The 13,038-nt window shown below is 38.1% G+C and overlaps 1 protein-coding gene across 1 annotated transcript in view; it reads left to right on the top strand.

Moving 5' to 3' along the window:
- The window catches only part of PGGT1B (protein geranylgeranyltransferase type I subunit beta), a 62,955-nt gene extending 50,305 nt beyond the window's left edge, over positions 1-12,650 (top strand). Inside the window, exons 8-9 of the mRNA XM_003980663.4 lie at positions 4,996-5,104; positions 11,205-12,650. Coding sequence (XP_003980712.1) covers positions 4,996-5,104; positions 11,205-11,386 — 291 coding nt within the window. The 3' untranslated portion in view covers positions 11,387-12,650. The remainder of the gene's footprint in view (positions 1-4,995; positions 5,105-11,204) is intronic.
- Positions 12,651-13,038: the final 388 nt, after the last annotated feature.

Raw genomic sequence — 13,038 nt, 5'->3', positions numbered from 1 at the left:
AGAATCATTAAACCTGATTTATCCACCATAAAGTTCCCCATCAGCGTTTTTTTTTTTTTCTTTTATGGTGGTGTACTATACATAATATAATATTTATCAGTTTAACTATTTGTAAGAATACAATCTGGTGGTATTAGGTATACATTCACAGTGTTATGGAACCCTCTCCACTGTCTATACCCAAAACTTTGGTTATCCTCAGTATAAACTCTGTACTCGCTCCTTCCCCTAGCCCCTGGTGACCTCTGTTCTACTTTCTATGAATTTGCCTATTCTTGGGACATTGTATAAGTGGCATCACACAATATGTGCCCTTCTGTGTCTGGCTTATTTCACTTAGCATAATGCTCTCAGGATCCATCCATGTTGTAGCATATATCAAAATTTAATCCTTTTTATGACTGATTAATATGCTGTTGTATGTTTATACCACAGTTTATCCATTCATCTGTTGATGGACATGGTTTATTTCCACATTTCAGCTCTTGTGAATAAGGCAGCTTTGGACATTGGTGTACAAATAACTGACTTTCTTTTTTCATTTCTTTTGGATATTAGGAATGGAATTGCCGGATCTTATGATAGTTCTATGTTTAACTTTTTGAGGAACTGCCATACTGTTTCCCACAGTGAGGGTGTGCACCATGTTACATTCCTGCTAGCAGTATATGAGGGTTCCAGTTTCTCCATATGATCAATAACGCTTGATTTTTCTGTTTGGTTTTGGTTTTTATAATGGCCACACCAGTGGGTGTGAAGTGGCATCTCATTGTGGTTTTGATTTGCATTTCCCTAATGATTAGTGATACTGAGCCTCTTTTGATGTGCTTATGGGCCATTTGTGTGTCTTTGGCAAAATTTTTATTCAGGGACTTTGTCCATTTTTTAATCATGTTGTGAGGTTTTTTGTTGATGGGTTGTAGGGGTTCTTCAGGCATTCTGGATATTAATGCCTTATCAAGTTCTGTGATATACACCTATTTTTTTCCCATTCTGTGGTTGCTTGTAACTTTGTTGATGTTCTTTGATGTATAAAATTTCTAATTTTGATGAAGTCCAGTTTATCTGTTTTTTTCTTGTGTTGCCTGTGGTTTTGGTTGTCCTATCTATGAAGTCACTGCCAAAGCCAATGTCATAAAGATTTTCCCCAGTATTTTCTTCCAAGAGTTTTGTAGTTTTAGCCTTGAGTTTTAGGTCTGATGCATTTTGAGTTAATTTTTGTATATGGTATAAAAATGAGAGCTCAACTTCATTATCTTACAGGTGGATATCCAGCTTTTCCAGGACTGTTTGTTGAAAAGACTGTTCTCTGTCCCATTAAATGGCCTTAGGACCCTTGTTGAAAATCAGCTGAGCATATGCATGTGGTTTTTTTGGTTTCGCTTTGTTTTTGTTTTTTTTGTGGGTTCTCTGTTCCTTTGGTCTGTGTGTCCCTACTCCATTCTCCTCCTGTTTTAATTATTGCAGCTTTGTAGTAAAATTCAGAGTCAGAAAGTATGAGTCCTTCAACTTTATTCTTTTTCAGTATTGTTTGGGCCCTTAATACAGGGCACCTTGCAATCTCGTAATGAACTTGAGAACTGGCTTTTCTGTTTCTTACCAAAAAGGCTATTGACATTTTGATAAATATTGCATTGAATCTGAAGATCATTTTTGGTAGTAATTGACTTTTAACAGTGTTAAATCCTCCTTTAGTGAGCATCCATTTACTTAGATCTTTCATTTCTTTCAGCAGTATTTTGTAGTCCTTGATCAGTTTATTCCCAAATATTGAATTATTTTATATGTCATTGTAAATAGAATTGATTTCATAATTTCTTTTTGGATTGTTTGTTGCTGGTGTATAAAAAAAAACCTACTATTTTTTTTTTATTTTCTTTTTTTAATGTTTATTTATCTTTGAGAGACAGAGAGAGACAGCATGAGCAGGGGAGGGGCAGAGAGAGAGGGAGACATAGAACATGAAGCGGGTTCCAGGCTCCAAGCTGTCAGCACAGAGCCCGATGTAGGGCTCGAACCCACGAGCTGTGAGATCACGACTGAACTGAAGTTGGACACTTAACCAACTGAGCCACCCCAGCACCCCTAGTTTTTTTTTTTTTTTTTTTTTTACAGAATCATTTTAACAGCCATTGGGGTTAACATATTTTATGTTGCTAATGTTTAACAAGAGCGCAAGTGGGGGAGAGGGGCAAAGAGAGGGAGGGAGGGGGAGAGAGAGGAAAAGATGGGGGGGAGAGAGAGAGAGAGAGAGAGAGAGAGAGAAAGAGAGAAAGAGAATATGAATCCCAAGTAGGCTCAATGCTCAGCACAATTCCTGATGTGGTGCTCGATCCCACAACCCTGGGATGATGACCTGAGCCGAAATCAAGAGTAGGATGCTCAACCAACTGAGCCACCCATGCCCCCCAACATATTTTATGTTTTAATCTAATACATTGTTCTTTTTGACGCTCAGATTGTACCATTTTTAGCCAGTTGAAGCTCCTTCATGTTGGCTATTGAATCTTTTGGATATGACCTTGGTACAGTCTTTGACAACTTTCTGAAAGCAACCATTTTTAAGAATCTTTAAATTTTTTTAATTCTTACGGATATCACCATAGCTTTAACTGATTTAAAAAAAAAAAATTATTGTTTATTTTTGAGACAGAGACAGAACATGAATGGGGGAGGGTCAGAGAGAGGGAGACACAGAATCTGAAGCAGGCTCCAGGCTCCAAGCTGTCAGCACAGAGCCCAACGCGGGGCTTGAACCCCCAAACTGAGAGATCATGACCTGAGCCGAAGTCGGATGCTTAACCGACTGAGCCACCCAGGTGCCCCAGCTTTAACTGATTTCTTGACTTGTCTTTAGACATTATCTTTGATTCCTCACATGAAAAATGAAGATTTAGCCTTCCTTTTTTAAAACACATTGTTACTGGTTATTTATTTTTTAGTTCTGAACCTTTTCCTCTTTGCACCTTTTAATTCTGTCATAGTACCTTTATTTTTATAATGTCAAGTAACATATTTTATTCAGCAACAATAATCACATATTTTATGTTTTGTCTGTAGGTTGATTACAAAATTTGAAAACTAAAGGGATGGCCCAGTCTGTTCAGTGTCCCCAACTTTTGATTTCAGCTTAGTTCATGATCTCATGGTTCATGGGTTCAAGCCCCCATGTGGGGCTCTTGCACTTGACAGCATGGAGCCTGCTTGGGATTCTCTCTCTCTGACCGTGTGTGTCTCTGTCTGTCTCTCTCTCTCTCTCTCTCTCTCAAAATAAATAAACTTAAAAAAAATAAAATAAAATTAGAAAACCAAGAATCAGCACTTACTGTGATCATGTAAATATTGTTTATTGCTGAACCAAATACAATGTTAAGATTATATAGTTTCTTCTTTTTATGTAATGACCTATAGGCCATTTGATGGAAAATGTTTCTAGCTGGTGGATTTCTTTTTTAATGTTTACTTTTGAGAGAGAGCATGTGCATGAGCGCATACAAGCGCAAGTGGGGAAAGTGTGGCGGGGGGAGGACAGAGGATCCAAAGTGGCTCTGTGCTGACAGCAGTGAGCCCAGCCCAATGTGGAGCTTGAACTCAAAAACCATGAGATCATAAGCTGAATTGAAGTGTGACACTCAGCCAGCTGAACCACCCAGCCCTAGTTGGTGGATTGTATAAAGTCTCTTTCCTTACATTGTATTAACTAAGTTAAAAGAGTGAATAAGTATGTTTCTTATTTGTATCATAATTGTTTTAGGCTTTGTGTTTTTCTTTTTTTGAGAAATAATGCTGCTTTAATCAATATCTTTTATGGCTCTCTGATTTATTAACATGCTTTCAGCTGCTTTGTGTCTTACAGAGGTTTTTTGAACTCCCTTGCTACTACTCCACCCCCACCCCTATTCATGGTTTGATTTATTCTTTTTTTTCTATTTAATGGGATCTTGAGAGAGATCACAAATACATGTCCTAAAACTTAAAGCTACATAGTTTTGTTTTTTTTTTAACGTTTATTTATTTTTGAGAGAGAGAGAGACAGACAGATGGTGTGAGGAAGCGAGGGGCAGAGAGAGGGAGACACAGAATCTGAAGCAGGCTCCAGGCTCTGAGCTGTCAGCAGAGCCCGACATGGGACTCGAACCTGCGAACCGCGAGATCATGACCTGAGCCGAAGTCGGACACTTAACCGACTGAGCCACCCAGGTGCCCCAAGCTACATAGTTTTTTTGATGCTAAAATTACACTTCCTGATTACAGAGGTTTAATTTTTTACTACTCTCAAAACTGTCCATAGCACCTGGTTAATAATTTCTGTTGCTCTTTTTTGAAATATTTTTGGTTTAAGTTACTACCAGTATATAACAAAGAGCCTACCATAAGAATTGTAAAAGCCTATCATAAGAATTAAAATATGGGTACATAAAATTGCACTTTTTAAGATGACTGATTAAGGGGCGCCTGGGTGGTTCAGTCAGTTGAGCATCTACCTTTGGTGGGGATCCTAATCTCGTGGTTCATAGGTTCAAGCTCTGCATCTAGCTTGTGGCTCTCAGCCTGGAGCCTGCTTGGGATCCTCTACCCTCACCCCACCCCCACCCCCAACCCCGCCCTGCCATGTCTCTGCCCCTTCCTCTCTCTCCCTTTCCCTCCCTCCCTCTTTCTCAAAAATAAACATGGAAAAAATATTTTTTTATGACTGATTAAGTTGAGTAGATTGGGAAAGTTGTGATTTGAACCTAGCTGAATGTGATGCAAAGAGATTAGTTGGGTGTGATTCAGAAAATGTAAATTGTGAGTAGGTCAAGGAAAGGAGAGTAGTGATCAGATGATAAAAATGATAATGTGGTTAACTGATTGTAAGTGCTCAAGTCTCCAGAGGCCTGCTTTAAGAGCCTTAGCTAAACAAAAGTGTATTTAATTGATGTGTATCTGAAAATTGAGCCAAAGGTCATTATGGAAGTTGCATGCAGTAAATGTATGTTTGTCCTGTCATTTCAGCTTCTGAAAATTTTTCAGTACACTAACTTTGAGAAAAATAGAAATTACATCTTGTCAACTCAAGATCGGCTCGTGGGAGGATTTGCCAAGTGGCCAGATAGTCATCCAGGTAATTGTGTATAGGGCTCTAGAACAATTTTACTTTTGTTTGTTTCTTGAGTAGATAGATCTTCAGGCATCTTTGTCAGAAAGGGCATAAGATAGAAAATTTAGCCACAGTTGTAAACTTAAATTGTTTAAGTTTGGGTGAAAATGTATCATGTTGAGGGGCATAAAGGAAAGTTTGGGTTATCAAGATGTGTTGGTATCGTTTGTCTTTTTTTCCATTTCATTTACCGAACTTTTCTTTCGTTTGAGGCAGTAAGGCAGATGGTCCGAATTGACCCTGTCCGTAATAGAGGATCATTTGGTACGTCCAGAATCTAGCTGACCCTAGAGCTAAGTAGAATAAATGCCTAAATCCATAAGGGAACCGGTTCTTATTTCTGTTCAGAAGGCACTAAATCAAAAATCTCTAATCCTGAAGTTAGGTGTCCCTCACTGTCCAAACTATTTTCTGAATTTTAGCAGATTCAGGTTATTGTTTTTAGAAGAATATTTTGCTATTCAAACTCTTACCATTGTCTAAAACTCAAGAGCCACATAGATTCAGACAATGTGATATTTATCGTTTTCCAAACTCAGGAATGACGAAGTAACGAACAAAAAGATTCTTGTATTTAGTAAGTACAGTTGATCCTTGAACTGCACGGGTTTGAACTGCACCTGTCCACTTATAAATGGAATTTTTCAATAAATATTGCACAGTATTGTAAACGTATTTTCTTTTTTTTACTCTTGTTTATTTTGAGAGAGTGTGCATGTGCGAGAGCAAGCAGGGGAGGCCGGGGAGACAGAGAGAAAGAGGGAGGGAGGGAGGGAATCTCAAGTGGGTTCCACTCAGTGAGAAGCCCAAGTCGGGGCTCGATCGCACGACCGCAAGATCCTGACCTGAGCTGGACGCTTAACCAACTGAGCCACCTAGGTGCTCCCCTTTTTGTTATTTTCTTAATAACATTTCCTTTTCTTGAGCTTCCTTGATTAGAAGAATATAATACATAATATGTAGGACATACAGAGTATGTGTTCACTGACTGTGTTACCTATGAGGCTTTCCTGTCAACAGTAGGCTGCCAGTAGCTAACTTTTATGAGAGTCCAACTTCTATGTAGAGTTTTGACCGCACGTGGTGTCAGTGGCCATAACTGCTACATTGTTCAAGGGTCGATTGTACTTTCAAATGGGTTCTTTAGAAATAACGGATAATCTTTATTAATAATGACATTTTTTAAAAAATGTAGATAATTCTGCCATTTCCCAAACCTAGACAGATTTCATTCTAAGCTGCATACTCTGATATAAAACAGCCTGCTCAGTTACTCCTCTGATGCCTCCTACAGGCCCCTCAGACCCAGCCTGCCAACTGAGCCTGGTCTCTGTGCCCCACCCCACCTCAAAGCTTGAGTGGCCCCAGGCCAGGTTCAGGCCTACAGTTCTGCAACAGTCTTAGTATCATAGTCTTCCTGCTTCTGGTCTAGTCCTCCTTACGTTGACACTGTGCGTGCGTGTGTGCGTGTGCACGTGCTTAAATGACAGGGGAAAGGCCACAGCCTTCCTCAGACTCTCAAAGGATCTCTCATGCAAAAAAGGTTAAGAACAGGGTGCCTGGGTGGCTCAGTGGCTCAGTCAGTTAAGCATCCAACTTCCGGCTCAGGTCATGATCTCACCCCGCACCAGACTCTGACAGCTTGGATCCTGTGTCTCTCTCCCTCTCTCTTTCTCTCTTTCTCTCTTTCTCTCTCTCCCTCTCTCCCTCCCTCCATCCCTCCCTCCCTCCCTCTCTTTCTCTCTCTCTCTCTCTCTCTCTCTCTCTCTCTCTCTGCCCCTCCCCCACCCATGCTCTGTCTCTCTCTCAAAAATAAACATTAAAAAAAATGTAGACATCAGTATATATATTTTTTAAAAAAAGGTTGAGAACGTCTAATCTGAACTCTTAAATCCATTAAAATCATCCAGAGACTCTTAGCTCCCTGAGTGGGTTCTTCTGCATGGCCCACAAGGGCCCTCCTGAGATCTGGCTCCTCTCCCACCTCTAGTGTTATTCTCCAGGCCTGCCTGCCCCTCCCCATTATGTTTTCACCTGTAGCAAAATTACTCTATTGACAGTCTTCCCAAAAGTCAGTTTGAAAGTTTGTTATAAATAATTCAGAGCATTATGGATGAGCAAGTTAATAAAATATTAGCTATAAATATATGAAACTAGATACAAGGAATGATTGTTTTGATAGCATTGCAGTAGAACCATGGTTTTTATTATTAGTTTAGAATCTCTTCAGCTCATCGCCATTAATAAAACTGCTATAGTCGGAATATGTACTTGAATGAAAATAATAAATATGGGGCTCATGAAATCAAACTTTTGTACCTGAAGCAAGCAGAAATATTTCCTCACATTCTCACTTACCTGTATTTTCATGCAAAATATGTTTTTTTTTTAAGTTTGTTTTTGAGAGAGTGAGAGAGAGCTGGGGAGGGGCAGAGAGAGAAAGAAATCCTAAGCAGAGCCCACTGATGCAGGACCCAAACTCATGAACTCTGCGATCATGACCTGAGCCATAATCAAGAGTCAGACATTCAACTGACTGAGCCACCCAGGCACCCCCAAAATATGCTTTCTTTTTTAAAAATGTACAGTGCTTTTAATTTCTAAAGCAAAAGAATATTTTTTTCCAGTTTTATTGAGAAATAATTGACATGCATCACTTTGTGAGTTTAAGGCATACAGCATTATGGTTTGATTTACATTTATGTGAAATGATTACCAGAATAGGTTCGGCTAGCACCCAGCTTCTCATGTAGATGCCAGAAAAAAAGAAGAAAATAATAAAGGGCAAACAGTTTATTTTGTGATGAGAACTGTTAGGATTAACTACCCTAACAAATTTCCTGTACATCGTACAACAGCCTTGGCTATAGTCCTCATGTTGTAGGTTACATCCCCAGTAATTACTTATTACTGGATGTTTGTGCCTTTTGACCACCTTCCTCCAATGCCCCGCCCCAGCCCTCACCTCTGGTAAGCACGGGTCTGATGTCTTTTTTTTCTAGGAGTTTGGTGTCTTTTTTTTTTTTTTCTTAGAGTCCACATAGAAGTGAGATCATACAGTATTTGTCTTTTTCTGACTTATTTCACTTAGCATTACACCTTCAGGTCCACTGATGTTGTCGCAAGTAGTAGGATTCCCCCTGGTTCTTTATGGCTGAATCAGGTTTCATTGTGTATATACTGCAAGTTCTTTGTCCATCTGTCAATGGAGTGTTAGGTTGTTTCCATATCTTGGCTCCTATAAATAATTCAGCCGTGTACATCGGAGTGTCAACATTAAGTTATTGTTTTCATTTCCTTTGTGTACACCCTCATGAGTGGACTTACTGGGTGGTGTGGTAGTTCTGTTTTTAATCCTTTAAGCATCCTCCATACTGTTTCGTGGCTGCACTGATTTACACTCCCACCAGCAGCGCAGGAGGGCTCCCCTTTCTCCACATGCACACCAGCATTTGTTATCTTTTCTCTCTTTGATGATGGCTGTTCTAACAGGAGTCACATGGCACTGTGGTTTTAATTTGTATTTCCCTAACGGTCACTGTGTCCACTGATGTCGAGCATTGGTTGGCCTTTTGTGTTTCTTCTTTGGAGAAATAACTATTCAAATCCTTTGCCCATTTTTCAGCTGAGTTGCTTGGGGTTTTTTTTCTGCTGGGTTGTATGAGTTCTTTATTTGTTTTTATAAAGGGAAATAATATTTTTAAATTTGGTATCTGTAGGGGCACCTGTGTGGCTCAGTTGGTTAAGTGTCCAACTCTTGATATTGGCTCAGGTCAAGATCTCATGGTTGTGGGCTCTTCACTGAGTGGATCCTTCTTGGGATTCTCTCTCTCCCTCTCTCTCTGCCCCTCCCCTGCTTGTTTGTGCATGCTCACTCTCTCAAAATAAACAAGCTTTAAATAATTTAGTATCTAACCATAGCTATAAATATGTTACAGTATTACCTTAAGAAAACAGAATTGATGCCATTATTTTTCATCAGGACTTGAACTATTTTGACAAATAATGTACTATTTTAACAAGTAGGAATAGGGAAATGACAGTATCTTAGAAAGCATTTCTTTTTTTTTTTTTTCCTATTAAATGTTTATTTTGAGAGAGCACACGCATGCAGGAGAGGGGCAGAGAGCGAGGGAGAGAGAATCCCAAGCAGACTCTGCACTGTCAGCACAGAGCCCAGTGCGGGACCCCATCCCACGAACCTTGAGATCATGACCTGAGTTGAAATCAAGGGTCAGATGCTTAGCTGACTGAGCCACCCAGGTGCCCCTGGAAAGCATTTCACACATAAACCTATTTGAAATACATTTTGAGTATTTACAATAAATTTTTAAAAGAAGATTCTTGAAGCTTTTTTCTAGCAATCAGTTGCTAACTTTAACATTTGTGTAAAATACTTAAATTTAATACTTTGTACAGATGTGGTAAAATGTCTCCAGAACTTGTACACTGCAAAGCATAGAAAGTCTTTGTATAATAAATTGAATTTATCTGGAAGACCTATTCACAGAGCCTTTAGGAAAATCCTTTCTAACAAGTCTTTAAAATTAGCTTATTCTTGGTTCTAGTAGGTTTAGTAGGAGATTTGACACGAAACAATTTTATATACATTTACAGAAGAAAAGGATGAACTTTTATTATGAAGAAACTATATACTTCAGCATCTGACATGCTTTAATACACATACAGATCAGGAAGTTTAAAAAAATTTTTCTCTTTGAGGTTTGAAACAATTAAGGGCTGATTCATTGGCTTTTACAGAAATCTTTTTGAGAAAAAAATGTTTTATTTTTATATTACGTGGAAAGTAGAAGATCCTATTTTATGTTACTCTGGATGGATTTTGTTTCTCTTTCAGTTGCATTTTTCCCTAGAAAAGTTCCCTCATTTTTAGACCATAAAAGTTTCCTCCTTTCTAGACAAGTTTTTAGAGTAACTATAAGGAAAATTAAATAGAACAGGGGAAATCAGATTTATTTTTTTGTGGTCTGAAAATTAGAGAAAAGCGAGCCAGAAGAAACCTAAGCAGTCTGTGAAAAGACATTAAAGAGGATTGATATGGGCCTCTGTTAGTAGAATAACTTTTTCACTGATAACTTTGAGTGAACACAGCTGTCATTCCTGTTTTGAAAAGTAAATGATATGTTAGTAAAACATTCTCTTTAATTCTTTTGACAAAAGTTTGAATCGGGAAGGTGTTTTTGAACATCCGTAGCTCTTGAGGCCATAAATGATGGCTTGACAGCTACAAAGTCTGTTTTTTGTAGTATTCCCATAACTGCAGAGCTCTGAGCTCTTCAGGGTCCATATAAGGCTGTCCAGCAGGCAACAGCCATGTGATTTCAGTGGCCACGTGAATGGAAGAGGGCCAGTGCCCCCTGAAAGATGGGCACCAGTAGTGAGGCCAGTATAAAAGAAAGGTTATGGTATTTATAACCACATAGAATGTGAGTTTGTTTTTACTGTCAGGTCAGACATTTTTTGAATGACTGACATTCCCCTAAATAGGAAAACTAAATATGGTACAGCATTCCAGAACGGATTATTTTGTTTAGGCTTCTTTCACTGAACACAGTATTGGGATAGTACTTACTGGTTTAGGAAATGTCAGAGGTACAATGTAGTAGGGAGGAGTATTGCTACTTACAGTCACAGGGTTATTTTCATTTTTAAGGAATTTTTTTCCTTTTATGATACACAGTTAAAGCCCCTTGTTTCTTTTTTCTGTAGTAAGTGAAAGGGAAAACCCACTAAGTGAGAAGTCTTGTAGCACGGTTCCTCTCCTTGGTGTTTCCATCACAGAGGATGTTGGGAGTGTCACCTCATTTGAGAACTCTTTACCTTTGTTAGTGGTATTTTCTTGAATAAAATATCTGATTTTGGTCATCTTTTTTTTAATTGGTGTTTTCAGAGATTGAGAAAGCAAATGTTTCAAGAACTGCATTTAACATTTTTCTAAATTTAATTGTTATGGGCTCATAGATGTGTCGCTGTAATACTTTGCAACATATACAAATAAGAATGCCTGTTGTGATTAAAAGAAAAAAAAATGCTTTGTTTTCAGATGCTTTACATGCATACTTTGGGATCTGTGGCCTGTCACTAATGGAAGAAAGTGGAATTTGCAAAGTTCATCCTGCCCTGAATGTAAGCACACGGACTTCTGAACGCCTTCGAGATCTCCATCAGAGCTGGAAAACCAAGGACTCTAAACAGTGTTCCGAGAATGTGCACATCTCCACGTGACTGACTTCCTTTGGGGGGTGGGGGGGAGGCAGGGAGTTTGTAGCATAACTGTAGCTCAAGGTTCAAAGCCATGTATAACCAAGTGTGCTCTTTTCTTAAGAGGTAGAGTCTCACAGTCAGATTGCGTGCTGATGTCACTTTGGAATATGGTCTTGAGCCAGTAACCTTTGGACTGGGTTTCAAGAAAATCTTTGTTGAAGTTTGAACCACAGCGGACTCTGTTGTGGTTCTTAAATGTTTATACTGTATTTCTAAGAAGTTCTTTGGGCAAATTAACTGTATGTATGTAGGTTATCTTTTTAAAAAAACTCTTCAGTGCGAATTGTATCATACTGTAAAATGGACACAAATCTTCAGAACAAGTTTACAGTTCACAGAGCGTTGATAATCTGCGGGTGAACACTTAGTGATCATTTGAAAAGCTTGCCAGCTGATGGTAAAAAATTGCTTTAATGAATGAAGTATTTAGGATTCTTCTTTGAAAACAGATGATTCCATAATTTTTAAAAAGAAGAATGACTTATTTTGTCTTATTAAGTAAAGTGTGCCAGTAAACATACGTGGCCTATATAAATGAAATTAACTTCATAGCAAGGATGAATAGGCTTAACTAATATAGTAATTTTCTAAGTGGACATTGATTTAAGAAGACTATTATGTAACTAAGGAAAAAATAATTTAACTGTATGTGATTGTGAATGAGAAGGTTTTGTGCTACGTGGGTCACTTATTTAGATGTTGCTGGAGTGAATAACAGGTTTGATTTTAAGTTCATTATTAGTTGCTTTTCCTTTCTGGGGAGAAAACGGTCATCTAGAAGGAAAGACATCTAGTGGTTTTGTTTATGTTTCTGAAATATGTGATATTGTAAATTATACTTGTACTTTTATAACAGAGTTATTTTTAGCCATTTAGATTTTTTTTTTTTTAGTTTGTTGCCTCTAGTGTGTTAGTGGTTCTGATTTCACACTGACAATTTTCTAATTTTTTCAAAGCAAATAAGTAAAAATCTCAGTAAAAAACCAGAACCACTAAAGTAGATTTAATGGTGCAGCTCCATACATGGTCATTTATATTTTTATATTTTCAGGTAAGTGGAAGGGAAACGTTCTCTTTAGGGGTTAAGGACTAGGATTTCGCTTTTGTTCTTTCAGTTTTGTTTTCTTAATTCTTTGAACTACCTAATTGTAAAGGAAATGGCATAATAACTCATCTTCATTCGTGACCAGTTTATCAATAAATCACTTCCATCACTGTTGTTGAATGACGTTCAAAGATGTGAGACGAGTACCGAAATGGAGAAGATCTCTTCACTAAAGAAGCTGGGTTTAAGTTAAAGTCGTAGGGATTATAAATGTTGAATTATTCTGCAACTATCAGTACAAAAACTAAATTACTAGCATTACTGTTTAGGAATTAAAATATTTAAATTTTATTTCCTAAATTGGAGGGAGAAATACTCTTAAATAATGGTCCTTCCAAAGGGAAATCTGGTATATGCTTGGAGAAATGATTCATTTGTAGTTGGCATGTTTAGTCTTAAACCTCACCTTGCCAAAGTCAACTTTATTATGTTTTTAATTAGAAATAAAATCCATGTTCTGATTGTGGGGAAAATATAAGCTTAACAAGAGATGTTATCTTTCGATGAG

This window comes from Felis catus, chromosome A1 (genome assembly GCF_018350175.1).
Source record: "Felis catus isolate Fca126 chromosome A1, F.catus_Fca126_mat1.0, whole genome shotgun sequence".
Classification (NCBI taxonomy): domain Eukaryota; kingdom Metazoa; phylum Chordata; class Mammalia; order Carnivora; family Felidae; genus Felis; species Felis catus.
This window is presented reverse-complemented; position numbering and strand designations above follow the sequence as displayed.